The 17523-nt window shown below is 43.5% G+C and overlaps 1 protein-coding gene across 1 annotated transcript in view; it reads left to right on the forward strand.

The window, feature by feature from the left end:
* Positions 1–515: 515 nt before the first annotated feature.
* The window catches only part of PAPPA2 (pappalysin 2), a 280753-nt gene continuing 263745 nt past the window's right edge, over positions 516–17523 (forward strand). Inside the window, exon 1 of the mRNA XM_060009722.1 lies at positions 516–1431. Within this exon, the coding sequence (XP_059865705.1) occupies positions 516–1431 (916 nt within the window). The remainder of the gene's footprint in view (positions 1432–17523) is intronic.

Here is a 17523-nt window from a genome sequence, read left to right on the forward strand (position 1 = left end):
AGGGAAGGAAGAAGGAGAGAGAAAAGAAAATTAGAAGCTAAGATTCTTTGGAATGACTTCAGGTAGTGAGCGGTATGTGTTTGTGAGTGAGTGTGTATTTGACGGGCTTTGGCTTATGCCCATGTGTCCCTCTTCTAGTATCAGCGAGGGGAGGGGCTATTGAAGAAAGAAAAAGAGAGAAACCTGAGCTCTCTGGAAGAAATTCATAGGAACCCAGAGAAACGAACTTCATTCTGCAAGGACTAAACTAGAGCGAGGAGAGAGAGGTCAAGGGAGAAGGGTGAGGGAAACACATACGGTGGGTGAGGTACAGAGGCCACGCTGGCCCAGCACCCAGCGCAGGTAGCCAGAAGAGGTTCTCTTTTGGGGCTGCTTGAAAAAGTTTGGTCCGTGAACAAAACAGTTTGCCCGGTGACTGTGAATCTACTGCCAGCTGTCTCTTTCTCTTCTCTCCATCACCCTGGTGTGGTACCCAGAAGTTGACTTCTGGTTCTGTATAAAGAGCCAGCGGAGGTATGATGTGCTTAAAGATTCTGAGAATAAGCCTGGTGATTCTGGCTGGGTGGGCGCTCAGTACTGTCAGCTCTGAGCTGGGCTGGACACGCAAGAGATCCTTGGCTCAAAGAGGACACCTGAATCAGGTGCTGTTGGAAGGAGAACGCTGTTGGCTGGGGGCCAGGGTTAGAAGACCCAGAGTTGCCCCTCAGCATCACCTCTTTGGGGTCTACCCCAGCAGACCTGGGAACTACCTGAGGCCCTACCCTGCGGGGGATCAAGGAACGTACCATGCAGGGCGCAGTAAGCCAGACGCCGAGGGAATGGCTGTGAGATCTGTTCCCCCAGACCTGACTGGAAGTGCAGGAGTGACAAGTGAGGCTGAGCGGCCAGCTGCCCTATGGGTAGAGGATGGTCCTATTGGGCAGTCGGAGCTACTGGGAGATGATGACACTTATCTTGGCAATCAAGGATCCAAGGAGCCTCTAGGTGAGGCTGGGACTCAAGAGCACGGAGCCTTGGCTGCCGCCAAGATCACCACCTTCCCACGCCAGAAGGAACCCGGACCAGAGACCCAAAGGAAGGGCCGGACCAAGACTAGGCGGCGGCGCCAGGTGGCGAAGGGGCAGGCAGGAGGTGTGCAGGGAGACCCCAGTGTTGTTCCCCGGCACTTCCAACCTTGGTCTAAGCATCCCCTTATGCATGGGGTCAGAACCAGCTCTTCGGAGGGCGGAATCCAGAATGGTGGAGGGGACCCCGACTGGGAAGCAGAGACCTTTAGCCCCCAAGGAGGATTGCCTGTTTTGTACTTCTCTGGGAGGCGGGAGCAGCTGTTGCTGCGTCCAGAAGTGCTGGCTGACATTCCCCGGGAGGCGTTCACAGTGGAAGCCTGGGTGAAACCGGAGGGAGGACAGAACAGCCCAGCCATCATTGCAGGTAATAACCCACTCCTGGGCTTTCCGTAGTCCGCGGGGGTAGGGTTGGCTTCCTTTTTTGTTGAGGTTAGACTTTGGGGGCAAGGAGGGGAAAGGGACAGAGCAGGAGGGCCAGGGAGGGCTGGCTGAGCAGAGAGGGGGAAGGGCCTTTATTCATCTGCGCAGCAGGATTCCAGACATCATCTACCTTAATGACTCTGTAACCACAAGAGCATTTGTCCCTTGTATTGATCTCATGAGGTTCTATACATTGTGCTGGCACTTAGGAGACCTCCAGCTCACTCTCTTATTCCTCTTTAAAGGGGAAGATCTCTGGTTCTTTGTCAGTGGGGAAGAGGTGTCACACTCCATTTCTCATAGTCCAGTATGAGATACCCAGGCAACTTTGAAACTACATGAAAGTGTAAAGACCTGGGCAGCGAGTCAAGCCTGGGCTGGGCCAGGCGGCAAGAGAACAAGGCTGCCAGGTACACAGCCAATGGGTCCTGGTTGGTTTCCTTTTCTCTGAGCAGCCCTGGGATGTAGCAGAAAGCTACTACCTTGTCCAGGTCCTTGAGTCCCCTTTGCTTTGTCCTAAAAATCATGAGTGAGTCCAGCCTAGGAAGAGCAAGGTCTGCTGGAAAAGGTGGGCACTCACAAGCCAGGACCCTGGCTTCTTGCCCTGGCCGTTGTAAAAGGGACCTAAAATGCACCTTGTATAACTCTATGGTGTTAATCAGGGGCAGTGTTTGGGAACACTACCCACATTTATTTTACTCTATACCCAGATCTTGGCTTTCATGGGAAGTCACCCAGAAAGACAAAGAAAAGAGTGGGGTTAGGAATGTCTCCTTTGCCTTACTTCGATGGTGGGGGGATTGGTTTCAGGCAAGGGGTGGTTGGGGGTTAGATGTGATACTTCATCATTCAGTTTCCCATTATCCCTCTGGAGCCCCCCCGCCCCGTGACAGAACCTCACACAAGGCTAGGCACCTAGTAGAACCATTGAAATCTTATTAATCTGGATTGTCTGCAACACCGTTTGATGTTTGCCAGTCCTGTGACATCGAGGGGGTAACAGAAGGAATGAGAGGTATGCCAGAGGCAGACTGGGAATGGAACTCCAGAACCCCTCAAAGGCTTGACAGCTCCCCGTATTAAAAACTTCTCAGGTTACTGGATGCCTGCAAATAAGTTTCAGACTAGAGAAAGAAATCTGGAAGGAGGGAGCCTCTTGCAATGGGGTGTTGCTGGAACATCCCTTCCGGACACGCTGTCTCCCCCTCTTTGGCTGTGATTTCTCTTTTGGAAGCTGGGATTCCCAGACACTGAGCGCTCTAGAGTCTTGTGGTTTTGCGTGATTTTATTTTGGGGTGGGAGAGGGTGAAGGGAGGGGATAGAGAAGGGGCTGGGCTGTAAGATAGGTGGGGGCAGAGAAAGAGTAGAAGGAAATCCTTATTCTGGGGCCAAATGGAAGAAATAATGAGATGATTATCTGATCAGAGTTGGCAGCTTCACAGTTTTTCCCAGATGACATCTTCTTGCTGCCTAATCTCACTTCCTAGTACCCATCTGCCAGGGAAACTGTGTGCTTGCAGTCTAGACCGGGGCCTACCACTCTGCTTACCCCTCCTCTGGCAGTAGCGGCATAGGGACCTGGGATCAGTTCCCTGGCTCAGAAGAATCAGAGAAGGATGCAGCAGGAATATAGGAGGGAGGCTCTAAGAGACCAGTGCTTTGAGTTGTTAAAACCCAAAACCTGAGGGAACAGATTCTGGACAGTGGATCTTTCCATCCCTTTTATGTCCTTCTGTCTCATGCTCTGCAGCAGGGAGAACAGGGTCAGGATTTGATTCCAATTACAGCCTTCCTTGATGCACCTCCTCCCTCACCCCCCTGCCCTGCAAGCCCATACCTCTCCCTCCTGTGCCCACCTCCACCCTGCCACAGCACACACTCAGATCCTTCTCCAAAGTGCCCATCTGAATCCTCATAACCTCCCTAAGCGTGTAAAATTAGGCAGGAACTCTTTCGCAGACAGTCTAGCTTCGGAGGTTTCTTTCTCTTCAAATCAAAGTGTTCCTGGAGGTGTGCTGGTATTTCCCCTATAGGTCCACACCAGGAAGGTGGAAGGGCAGGAAATACGCAGGTCTGTCTCCTCTGCACCTCCCACCCTGTATCTCTGTTCAGATTTGTGCACATCAGAAAATATTCAGGAGAGATTTAGGGTAAAAGTCTGGGAGAGATGGGGGCTGGGAACAAGGCTTTCATTCTTTAGGATTCTAGCAACCGGGTTCCCAAGGACATAGGCATCCTTGTCTGCTCATTGTGCTCAGCTCCGTACACTTCCTCTGGGGGCCCCAGGGCTGAGAACCATGAAGGGCCAAGGCTAGTCCCCACCCCCACCGCCCTCCTCCCGGAATAAAGGTCTCCGATTCACTAACTTACTCACTCCTACCAACAGATCAGCCCAAATTCCCTCTCCGACCCTAGCACTGGTCCTTTTATTTGGTCACTGCCCGCTCCTGGGCTGGTTGGCCTTCAGCTGTGCAGAATGACCACAACTGAATTGTGTTCCTGAGAGCTAAATACAATTCAACCATGGAAGTTCTGCTGCTTCACTGAGGATAACCCAAGATGCTGCAAAACTTGACTCCCATACTCTCTTCCAACAGCTCTCAAACCTCAGATTCTACCTACTTAACATAGACCCAGTTTCCCGGTCCTCCATCTACCAAACCTGGGGCATTTTCTCCTTGGCAGATATCTTAAGTGATTCAGCTGCACCAGCCCTTGTAGAGGAACCCCCCTGAGATGGGAGACCTCAGGGAATACTTCCCACACAGGGCACTAGGTGGCAGCGTTGCTTCGTGCACAGGAGAGTAGGCGGTGCCTTGGAAGCCACGCAGTGGGGAATGTGTCTGGTTTCTCGGAGGGCTGTCCTCCCCCCCCCACCCCCCCCCCCCCACCCCCCCCCGGCCTCTGGGAGGTAATTAATCATCCCCTCCCAGAGCATTGTTGGTAGGCATCCCTTAGGGTCAGCTTCATACAAGTCTTTCCGCAGGGCCTATGTGAAAGGGCTAAAGTGGCATTCTTTGGGTTGTGACTAACTGGCACTTGTAAAATCTGGTAAAGAAAACAAAATCAACTAGAGTTACCTCCCTCCCCCCACCCCTAACTCCCACGTGCTTCCAAAATAGGAAGTTGGATTCTGGATGGATTGTTGGAATACTTTCATTTGGAGCCAAGGACAGTGCAGGCCTCACAGGCTTTCACGGGTAAGATTCTGGTCCCTGGAGGGGGAGTGATGGTGCTGGGCCCCCTGCAAGTTAGACCTTCTGAAGTTGCCAATCTCCTGTAGTTCTGACGTGAGGCAAGAGGGCCTAGGAAAAGACTGTGAGTGGCTGCTCCAGCGTAGGGGCCTCCATCAAAGTAACTACTCGGGGGCGTGGCAATTCAGGGACTTGTGGCCACCAAGGAGTAGCCGGAGGTCAGGATCCCATCTGGAGAGGCTGTTGGAACTCAGCAGTGGACTTAAGCCAAATTCTGTTCCATCCTCGTGTGAAATCTTTAAGCTCCAGCACCCAACCCTGAAACCATCCTGTTTCTCTCCTTCTCAACTTCCTTTCCTCTCCTTCAACCCCAACATACACAGAAGAGGACCTTTTAATAGGTTCCTCCTCACCCCTAATTGATTTCAAATGTTCCCTGAAGTTGCCCAGCTGAGTAACCACCTGCAGCTCCAAGAGCAGGAGACTGAGTCAATAAGTCCATGGCAGAACTGGAGCCCGAGCCCACGTTTCTTCACTCAACAAATATTTATTGAGTGCCTTGCCATGCAAAGCAGGGCAAGGCTCTGTGGGGAATACAAAGATGTCTAAGAAACTGTCCCTGACTGGAAGATGAGTTTTCCTTTTCTGAGGATCCAAGTTTCAGAGGACATTCCAGGGCAGAATTTGGGAGTCAGACAGACCTGGAATCAGACCCCATCTGACACTTAATCAGTGCTGCCACCTGTGGCAATCCATTAAACTTTTCTGAGCTTTGGTGTCCTCAGATTGAGAAATGAGACAATGTCTTGCAGAGTTGTTACAATGTTTAATTGAATCATGTATGTAAAGTGCCCAACACAGGCTTGACCGTGGAATTTATTTACGAAGTGGTATTAACAGCGGGAGGTGATCATGGCTAAGAGCAGTGTGTTAACCAATGCATCTTTGGTGTTAACCCACCAACCTGCAGTCCTTCCTCAGTTAGGATATTAATTTCTTAGGAATTTAGTGTTCTAATCTGTAAAATAGGAATGACGGTAGATAGGGTTTTTGGCAAGATGGTCTCAAGATGATTGAGAACACTGTAGAATCAGTGGCTTGAAAGGACTCTGTTTTTTTAAAAAATCATTTTATTTTTAGCGTGGGCAATACTATTTAATACATTGGACAATGGTCCAAGGCTTTTTCTGGGATCATACACTCTTCTGAGAATATGATGGAATCTATGCTCACTTTCCAGAAATATGTCCGTGTCATGCAGTTCACATAACTTCCAGAGCTCTCTGGATTTCCTGGTAGCTAGCATCTGCTGACCTTGTTTAAGGCGTATTTATAGCTTTTTTGTTTTGAATGACACCTGAGAAATGAGATTTCACAGGACGATGTAACAACCCCTTCTCCCAGTAAGGGGGTGGCGTCCTCAGGGTGAGGAGTTTTGTTGATGTGGGATGTGGAGCTTCACAGATTCACACACAGAAGTATCCACATAGATATAAAGAGAATTTAAAAGGAAGGCTGTGTGTGCTATGTGTGTCCAAAGCTGAAGCCTGTTTTTGTAAATAAAGTTTTATTAGAACCCAGCCACCCCCATTTGTTTGTGTGTTCTCTGTGGCTGCTCCCACTTTGAATGGCAGAGTTGAGTAGTTGCAACAGAGAATGTATGGCCTGCAAAGCCTAAAATATTTACTGTGAGGCCCTTTGTAGACTTTGCCAAATCCTGTTCTAGAGCATTACTTCTCAAACTTAAATATGCATAGAGATCACCTGGTATTTTTCTCAAAATGTCCTTGCTGCTATGGGAATACACCTGGCAGCGGATGCAATGAGAATGCCAACTCGGGGGCATTTCCTTGCCCAAGGACAGAGGTGCTGTGCTCTGAATCTGTCACTGCATTTCCACTGAGGCCACATGCCTTGGTGTGGCAGGGATAAGGAAAACCAGTTCCTGAGAGATTCAGATCTCCTCTGATAGTTGTCTCTGCCTTGAGGACTCGTGGTGGCCTTGCAGATCATTCTTTAGACTGTATAGCAGTTTACAATGCTTCCACTCCATCTTCTCTCTTCCACTCCATCTTCTCTCTTTCCTTCCTTCAGGTCAGACCTGTACCATGAACTGATGGCTCTCCCAGTCCTTTCAGGCCCCCTCCCTGTTTTCTCTCCTAGTTGTCTCTCCTAACAGAATCCTTGTATGTTGAACCCCATCTTGGCATCTGCTTCTTGCACTAACACAGCTAACTAACACAAATGCAGATCCCATTTCAGTAGGTCTGGGGGAACGTTTCTAACAGGCTCCTAGGTGCTGCTGCTGCTAGTATGTGGACCGTGATTTAAGCAGCAAGACTTAAGACTTAAGTAGACTCGTGAATCTAGAGCAGGGTAGGCAGGCTTTCTCTGTGAAGGCACAGTAGTAAAAAATTTAGGCTTTGCAGGCCACGTAGTCTCTGTTACAACTGTTCCGTCGTTAGAGCATGCAAGCAGCCTTAGACAATATGTAAATGAATGAGCATGGCTGTGTTTTAGTAAAACTTTATTTTTAAAGACAGGTGGCAGTCCCAATTTTGCCTGTGAGCCATAGTTTGCCAGCACCTGGTATTCAGGACTCTTCCTGCATGCCATGCTTCTTCCATAGCCCTCTTTTTCTTTGCTTCCTAGTCCTGCCCTGTCCAGGATAATACCTACAGAGAGACTGACAGTATCAGTGGTAGGGAAACACCTTTTATTCAAGTAAAAACAACACTTCCCAGAAATTTCCTGCAGAAAACAAGTCCTGATGGTTTCTGTATGATCATTCCAGATGGAGTTTCTGTTTATTTACAGTTGACCGTTGAACAACATGAGTTTGAACTGTGCAGGTCTACTTGTATGTGGAATTTTTTCCAATAGTAAATACTACAGTACTACCTGGTCCGTGGTTGGTTGAATCTGAGGATGTGGAACCTGGATATGGAGGAACTGGGAATACGGAGGACTTATTATAAGTTATACATGGATTTTTGACTGCATGGAGGGTTGGTGCCCCAACCCTTGTGTTGTTCAAGGGTCAACTATATTTTCTTTCTTTATAAATGGCATATCGAGATAAAACTTTTATACCATAAAGTTCACCTGTTTAAACTGTACAATTAATGTTTTTTAGAATATTTGCAGAGTTGTGCAACTGTTAGCACAATCTAATTTTAGAACATTTTCGTTCTACCCAAAAGAAACACCTTACCCATTAGTGGTCACTCCCCATTTCCCTCTCCTCCTTCCCATATCCACAATAACCAGAGACAACCACTCATCTATGTTCTGTCTCTATAGATTTGGCTACTCTGGACATTTCACGTAATATGTGGTCTTTTGAATTTGGTTTCTTTCACTTGAGGTTCATCACGTTTTAGCATGCATCAGAGCTTCATTCCTTTTCATTGCTGAGTAGTATTCCTTAGACATGTCACTTTTAAAAAAAAATCTCTTCTCCAGTTGATGGACATTGTGGTGGCTTCCACTTTTTGGCTATATGAATAGTGCTGCTAATGAATACCATACACAAGGGGATTTATGTTTTTATTTCTGCTGAGTAGGCATCTAGGAGTGGAATTGCATATGGTAACTATGTTGAACATTTTGCAATTCCCAGGAATGCATGAGGGTTTGGTTTTATATTTTGACCCACTAAAATTAAAAAGACTTCTGTGGCCTCATTGAAGACTGGGGCTTGGCCATTGCTTACATCTGGTAGCACCTGGGTAGTCTTTGAGAAATGTGATGTTGTCTCATACAATGAGTAGACACATGGACCTCTGTGCTGAGGCCTCTGCAATCAGAGGGGGGCCTTACTGGTTGAGATGGGAGCTGTCATCAAGCTCCGTCCTCCAGCTACTCAAGGGCATCCTAAGATGGCCCATTCTTCCCTGAACCTGACTCTGTATGGCGGGAGTTCTCCTTTGGCCTGAACTGCATTACTTTCTATGACTTTCCACGTGCATGAGCCCCAAATGACATGCACGTGGGGAACACTCAGCCCCTCAAAAGTCACAGTGCATCGGATTCTGATGCATCAGCTCCTTCAGGAAGAAAAAAAGAAGAGAACCAGAGGGGAGAAGGGAAAATAAAGGCCATATGGCTCCCCTATAATGTCCTGAACTTCTCCCTGGATTCCAGCTCTGGGTGCTTAAGCACTGCCATCTCCCTGTGGCCCACTCTGTTCAGGACCTGGTGCCTGACTCACAAGGGTGAGATCTGGGATTCTGGAGTCATTCAGGTGTCTCGGGATGCAGGTTGGGGAAGGAGACTCACTTCCAGGTGGCAGCACAGAAGTGTTTCCTCCGAGTGTGACTGTGTGATCATCCTCCTTATCACATGGCAGCTTCAGGGCCTGACACCGCTTATTGCGCTTCCTGTCCTGATCCCCAGCTTCAGTTACTGTCTCCCTTCTTTGCGTTCGCAACCTCAGGGAGACAGTGCAGCGCTGAGGGGTCCCGGCTGATCCACATGCCACCATTGGCCGCTCTCTCCTCATTCTCTGTCGGCTGTGTGTTCTCTCAGTCCTCAGGGATGATGGAAACCTATGGGCACTCTCGGTGCAGTTCTTGGGTGGAGCACAGGTTGTCAGGCTGGAAATATTTAAGAGTAATAGGGGTGAAGCTGGAAAGTAGGAATCACCTTTGGCGGCCCAAATACATTCACCCATTTGCCCATCACTGGCAATGCTTTGTCTTTCTTCACCTTCTGCTCCCTCCTTTGTGCTCTACTTCATTGTTCCTCTGGGGCTGGCAGCCCATCTGAGTCATTCAGGACGTGTGTTCCAGCAGGCCTGCTCCTTCTTCTTCCCATCCTAGTCCATGCCTTGAGGAGGCAAAATAAACAGGAGAGGAAGGCAGCACGTTAGCTTGGATTTTGAGCCTGAATACCCTGAACATCCCTTAGCTTCGGTGTCTGCTGCCATAAACAAGTGCATAAATTCCATGCTTCTGGGCTCCAGTACATGGGATTAGGTTACCCTGGGGGCTCATCAGACCCCTTCCTGCTCACATCATACACCCCATGACCCTAGCACCTTCTAGAAAGCATATCTCTATGTTAAGTTTGTGTCAAAAAAACTAATAGCATCCCCTCCTTCTCGTTTTCATTACCTGCCTTAAAATAATCCTACTCTTTGGATTTTTTTAAAAAGAGAACATCCAGGAAATAAAGCCCAGTGGGCAAACAAAAGCATCCCAATTCTCTTTATGAGTCAGAAGTGAGTCGTAGAGAAAAGTTGTTCTGCCCAGATATACAATACGGTCACTGGAACCCAAAATTTCAGAGCATTTTGAAGTGGAAGCATTGCCATGGCAACCAACTGGAATATCAAGACCAGTAATTGCGGCTCAATTTTGGATCAGAAGTCCAGTTGCTGGTCAGAGTGGGAAGTCACAGAGCTTAAAACTTAATCAGTTAGTGAATCATCATTCAAGCAGTGGCTCAGCATTTGCTAACTTTCATACAAGTAATTGCGGTACGTTTTGGGCAGGTTAGCAAAGAAACATACCTTTTTGGGTTTCTATTTGTTAATTCATCCATTCATTTATTCATTTATCCAACATTTATTGAGTTCCTATTAGGTGAAGTATCAGGCATTACGTCACGTGTTGGGGAATCAAGAATGAGCAAGGCAGGGGCTGTACCTGGAAGGTGCTCACTGCCCAGTGGGAGCTGACCTGTAACTGTACCATAACAGCTCGGCCTCTAGGAGGGCCAGTCCTGTCTCAGCGAGCCTGAGAATTCCTCGAGGCTAGAGAAGGAGAGCCAGAAACCAGAGAGACTGAAGGAGGCCTGGGAGGCAGCAGAATTGGGGAAAAGAGAGAAGGATGGAGATAAAGTGTCAGATGGCATAGGAGCACCCACTAAGCCATCAGGTCTGAAGTGGGCTCATTGGATGAAGCAGTTAGGAAATCATCAGAGGGTTTAGAGAGAGCAGTTTCACCCTGGAGTTGGGGGCTGGGAGAGGACTCCACATTACAGCAAATGGAGGTATGAATGGGATGGGAGGCTGTGAAGACCTAGAGCAGGGTCTAGCACACTCTGCAATGAAAGTGGCTATGAGGGGAAGGAGTAGGAGTCAGAAGTAGACACAGGTTTAGAGAGACTCTTTTAAGGTAGGAGAGATCCAAGTCTCAAGGTCTTGTAATAAAGCACTAGTAATCTAAAGTAGAAGACAGCATAAACACACAGGAGAATAAAGCAAGATGAGGTAGCAGAAATGGAAAGCATGCCCAGTTGTTTCAAGAAATTATTGAAAGGATTTTTATTGGACAAATACTTACATAGTTCTTTCTCTGAACCACATATGACTATGGTCACTTTGAAAATGTTAACTCACGAGCTCCTCAGAACAACTCAAGGAAGTGGATGGAGAAGTTGGAGCACAGAGAGGAATAGGACGTTGCCCAATGACACACAGCTGCTCGTGCTGCATCAGCATTTGAACGTGAGGGCTTCGTCCCTAGGGTCCATGCTCTTAGCCACAGTGCAAAGCTGTCTCTAATTTTTATGGAAGAAGCAGCAAGGAGCAAAGGGTCCCAACATGTCTCAGCTGAACCCTTCCACCTGTCTCATTTCTCCCGTTTCCTTGATCTCAGCAAAGAGCTCTTTCCACACAGGCCAGAACCCTGGGGGTTCTTGTCCCACTTCAGTACCCCTCACCCCTACCTTCCTCAACATCACATATAATACCAGGAATCACTCACCAAGTCTTGTTTGTTCTACCTCTATAATCTCATGTGGACCTGTCCTATTCATCCCCACAGCCAGTACACTAATCCTGGACATCTATCACCTGAGAGGCCAATTCATTCTTCAGCTAATTGACTGAACTTTTTTTTTAAGCTTTCTCAAATACCAAGCGACTCAAGTCACTTTCTGGCCTAAAACCCTTGAATGACCCCCATGTGAGCTCAGGATAAAGGTCCACTTCTTTAGTATGCCATATGGTACCCTACTTATGTCCTCAGGCTCATCACTGCCCTCTAGGGTGGATGCACACTCACACTCCCATCCATACACGTGTGCACATGTGCGTGCACCTACATACATACATACATACATACTTAAACATGCACATATATGCACACCACACACACACACATTCAAAACCACACACACACACACACACACACACACACACACACACACTCTTAGTTACATTCTAGCAATGCCAAACTACTAGCAGTGACACAGATACACCACTCTTTTCCCTGGCTTCTGACCTGAGCCCTTTGCACTTTTTCTCCTAACAAGAAACTACTCCCCAAACCCACATTCACTGAACTTACTTCTAGTCACTCTCTGGTTTTTAGTTAATATGATATCTCTTCTAGAAAACCTTCCTTGGTCTCACTGATATAGGTTTGTTCTCCAGTGAATTCTCCTAACACCTTATACTCAGCCTTATCAAAACACTTAGGTCAACTTACTGCAAGTCCCATCTTACTTTTTATTCATTCAATAGATATTCTTTCAGCTCCTACTGTGTGCCAGGCACTGTGCTGGGGACTGATGTTAGACAGATATGGCCCTACTGCCACACTATTTCTTTCCTAGGCTAACTCCCCCCCTGCGCTGCTTGAGGTCAGGGGCTGTACTTTTTTCATTGCTATATCCATAGCACCTAGTGCATTGATAGCAAATAAAACTCATCCAATAAATGTTTGATAAGAGGATGAATGAATGATTGAACAAACACAGGGCAAGATTTAGTCTTACAAACTGTGAAGTGAATTTTTCTATTTGGAAGTAGGCACAGGAAAACATTGTAATCTTTAAATCCTATTGATTTGGAAGATGGCTACAATGTTTGAAATTCACTCGAAAATAACTAGAAAGGGTGGTTACCCTTATCTTCCACCTCAACTTACCCTTCCTCAGCCCACCAAATATATCTATACTTGATAAATATTGACCAGGAACTAGTCTCCTAGAAGAATTGGGTGTAGTTGCAACTTGATTATTTCTAAACTTTCAGAAATTATCTATTCTATTTATTTGCTTCTTCTGGTTTGTATGCATTGTCTCTTTCTCATTGTCCCCCTAGAAATTTTGTTTTGTGTATCCATCTGTTCACATTATTCCTTGTGGGAGGGGAAGGAGAGACTGTTCCTAGAGAAAGTTAATTTTGCCAGTCTAAAAAAAAGAGGACAACAGGTGGCCCGGAAACAGGAAGTACCTAGCTCAATTTGTTTTTTAATCTATTCTCTCACTTACTAATTTATTTATTCAACAGATCTTTATTGAGCACAAAGTTAGTGTATGACAGGACTACTTGCTCTCAAGGAGTTTATGATACAGTTGGAGAGATAGGGCCTATATATATTAAAATGATAATATTAACAAGTGAATAATAATATTGAGTGCTTATTGAGTGCTAAGCACTGTTTTCATTATTTTACATGTGTGAATTAATTTAATCCTCCCTCAGACCCTATTAATTAGGTATCATTATTATCTCCATTTCATGGATGAGGAAAATGAGAGAAATTGCTCAATGTTGCTCAAGGTTGTACTGTTATTAAGTTTGGTTGATCTAGCAGATCACACTCCTCAGTCTGCTCTATTAACTAGAATAGTATTAACCACCTTTGGGATTCTCAGTTGGCTGCTGGGCTGGCTCCCCTTAGCCATTTTTGGGTCTGGATTAAGGCCTGGGAGAGTCTGGGGAAGTTGGGATGAGGCAGGATTGTCCTGGGAGATGTGCATGAGGACCCAAAATACATTGGCCACTCTCTGAAAGGCACACTAGAACTCCAGCTTGGCTATCCAGGTAGCTTTTTTTCTAGCCCTTGTGGATTACTTTTTTAGCAAGAAAATAGCTAACCACCCAGGCAGTAGGTAATGAATGCTTAAAGCAATGTTGCATTTTGCTGTGGTGATCAAGAAAACTTCCTTAGGAAGGAGGCTCCTGCTGCCCCAGATTGATTTCAGGTCAGTGGCAGTGCTGGGCCTGTTTCTTTGCAGTTCTGGGGGTCACGGTGGCCCAAGCCCTTTGCTTTCTAGGCTTTTCCAAACAGTGCAGAATTCCTTTAAATAACCTCCAAGCCATATAGAAATGGCAACAATCAATTTACTAGGTAACTTATTTTTGTCCTTGCATTATCATTATTACTTAAAATTTTCTAGCATCATCATTACAATTTTCTAACAAGCAGATCTGAGTAGGTTTCCTTCTGCCATGTCTTATCTTTAGCTACTTAAAACCCTCAGTGGCTCTTGATTTGTCATCCAGAGTGTAAGTCAAAACTGGTTAACTCTTATTTAATGTCCCTTATGATCTATTCCAACCAAAATATCTGATTTTAATTTTACCAATGTCCTACATGAAGTGTATAATTCTTAATTAATCAGTTTGTTCAACAAATATTTATTGAGTGTCTAATGTGTGTCAGGCTCCATTGTAGATACTGGAGATTCAGCAGAAAACAAGATACAAATAACCATAATTAATAACAGCTTACATTTTTGAGTGTTTATTGTAATTAGGTTTTACCTATATTAATGCATTTGACCATCAAATGAAGGAGGCATTATCATTAGTTCCATTTTACAGATAAGTAAATGGACTCAGAGAGGTTGTTTATTGTAGAAAATGTGTTAAATATAAAAATTAAGAAACCTTTTTCCTATGAATCTGCATTTATGAAAATAAGCACATATTTGTTATTTTATAAAATTTAGATCAAAGTATATATATTGTTTTAGAATTTACATAGTTTTAAAAATAAACAAGCTGTAAACACCTTCCTGTTTTCCTGAATATTCGTCTAAAATGTGATTTTTATTTAATTTTAAATTTTTATTTTTTTAATTCAATTTTTTAAACTAAAACACAAAACCAAAAGCAGTTTACCCATTTCTCTCACCCTTCCAGTCCCCACCTCTGGAAATCACCAATCTGTTCTCTGTATCTATGAGCTTTTGGGTTTTTTTGTTTGTTTTTCTTCTTTTCCTATATATATTTACAGATTTCACATATAAGAGGGCTCATATGATATTTTTTCTTTCTCTGTCTGACTTATTTCACCTAGCATATTAGCTATCCAGGTCTATCCCTGTGGTTGCAAATGGCAAGATTTCATTCTTTTTCATTGCTGGGTAGTATTCCATTGTATATACCAAAATTTCTTAATCCATTCATCTATTGATGGACATATATTGTTTACATATCTTGGCTATTGTAAGTAATGCGGCAATAAACGTGCTTTTTTTTATTGATATTGTCCCACTTGTTTATTTTTGTTCTTGTTGCTTTTACTTTTGGTGTCAGATTAAAAACATCTTTGCCAAGATCTATGTTAAGGAGCTTACAGCCTATGTTTTCTTCTAGGAGTTTTATGGTTTCAGGTCTTACATTCAGAGCTTTAGTCCATTTTGAGTTAATTTTTGTGTGTGATATAAGATAGTGGTCTAGTTTCATTCTTTTGCAAGTGGCTATCCAGTTTTCCCAACAGCATTTTTTGAAGCCAGTCTTGTCCCCATTGTGTATTCTTGGCTACTTTGTCATAAATGAATTAATTGTATATGTGTGGGTTTATTTTGGGCTCTCTATTCTTTTCCATTGATCTTTGTTTCTGTTTTAATGCCAATACCATACTCTTCTGATTACTGTAGCTTTGTAATATTGTTTGAAATCAGGGAGCATTTTGCCCCCAGTTTTGTTCTGTTTTTCTCAATATTGCTTTTGCTATTTGGGGTCCTTTATGCTTCCATACAAATTTTAGGATCGTTTGTTCTATTTCTGTGAAAAGTGCCATTGGAATTTTGATAGGAATTGTATTGATTCTGTAGATTGGTTGGGAAAATATGCACATTTTAACAATATTAATTCTTCCAACCAATGAGCATAGAATATCTTTCCATTTATATGTGTCCTCTTCATTTTCTTTCATCAATGTGTCATAATTTTCCATATTTTCCATAATTTTCCAAGGAGGCTTTCACCTCCTTGGTTAAATTCATTCCTGGGTATTTTATTCTTTTTGATATAATTGTAAATGGGATTGTTTTCTTAATTTCTCTTTCTGATAGTTTATTATTAGTACATACAAACACAACAGATTTCTGTGTATTGATTTTGTATCCTGCAGTTTTACTATATTCATGTGTTAGTATTAGCAATTTTTTAGTGAAATCCTTAGAGTTTTCTATATATAAAATCATATCATCTACAAATAGGTACAAGTATACTACTTTCTCTCCAATTAAGATCCTTTTATTTTTTTCTTGCCTAATTGCTCTGGCTAGAACTTCCAATACCAAATTGAATACAAGTGGTGAGAGTGGGAACTCTTGTCTTGTTCCTGATGTTAGAGAAAAAGATTTCCACTTTTCACCTTTGAGTACAATGTTAGTTGTGGGATTATTATATATAGGTTTTGTTATGTTGAGTTACATTCCTTCTACACAATTTGTTTGAGAGTTTTTATCATAAATGGAAATTGAATTTTTTCAGATGCTTTTTCGGTATCTATTGAGGTGATCATATGAGTTTTGTCCTTCATTTTGTTAATGTGGTGTATCACATTTGTTGATTTATGGATGTTAAACCATTCTCACATCCCTGGAATGAATCCCACTTGACGTGGTGTATGATCCTTTTAATGTATTGTTGAATTCAGTTTGCTAATATTTTGTTGAGGATTTTTGCATCTATGTTCATAAGGGATATTGGCCTGTAATTTTCTTTTCTTGTTGTATCCTTGTCTGGTTTTGATATCAGGGTAATGCTGGCCTTGTATAATGAGTTAGAAGTATTCTCTTCTATTTTTGGAAGAGTTTGAGAGGGACTGGCATTAATTTTTCTTTGACTGTTGGGTAGAATTACTAGTGAAGCTGTCTGGTATTGCACTTTTGTTTGTTTGAAGGTTTTTGATTACTGACTCAATCTCCTTACTAGTAATTGGTCTGTCAAATTTTATATTTCTCCATGATTCAACCTTGGAAGGTTGTATGTTTCTAGGAATTTATCCATTTTTTTAAAGTTGTCCAATTTGTCGGTATATAATTGTTTATATTAATCTCTTATAATCCTTTGTATTTCTGTGGTATCAGTTATAACATCTCCTCTTATTTCTGACTGTTTACTCGAGTCCTCTCTCTTTTTTTCTTGAGGAGTCTAGCTCAAGGTTTATCAATTTTATTGATCTTTTCAAAGAACTAGCTCTTGATTTTGCTGATCTTTTCTATTATCTTTTTAGTCTCTATGTTATTATTTCTGCTCTGATCTTTAACATTTCAGAACTTCTGCTAACTTTTGGCTTTGCTTGTTCTTTTTTCCCTCGTTCCTTTAGGTCTAAATTTAGATTGTCTAGTTGAGATTTTTGTTTGTTTGTTTCTTGAGGCATGCTATAAACTTCCCTCTTAGAACTGCTTTAGCTCTATCCAATAAGTTTTGTCATCATATTTCCATTTTTGTTTGTCTCAAGGTATTTTTGGTTTCTCTTTTACTTCTTCATTTTCCCATTGGTGTTTAGTGGCATGTTATTTAGTCTCCACATATCTGTAAAATTTCCAGATTTATTCTTGTAATTGATTTATTGTTTTATACCATTGTGTCTAGAAAAGATGCTTGACATGATTTCAATTCTTAAATTTTTAAAGACATGTTAAGACTTGTTTTGTAGTCTAACATATAATCTATCCTGGAGAATGTCCCATGTGCACTTGAGAAGAATGTGTATTCTATTGCTTTTGAATGGAATGTTCTGTATGTAAATGTTAAGTCAATCTAGTCTTAATGTGTCATTTAAAGCCAACGTTTCCATATTGATTTTCTGTCTAGATGATCTATCCATTGATGCAAGTGGGGTATTAAAGCCCTTACTATA

This window comes from Delphinus delphis, chromosome 1, assembly GCF_949987515.2.
Source record: "Delphinus delphis chromosome 1, mDelDel1.2, whole genome shotgun sequence".
Taxonomy (NCBI): Eukaryota; Metazoa; Chordata; class Mammalia; order Artiodactyla; family Delphinidae; genus Delphinus; species Delphinus delphis.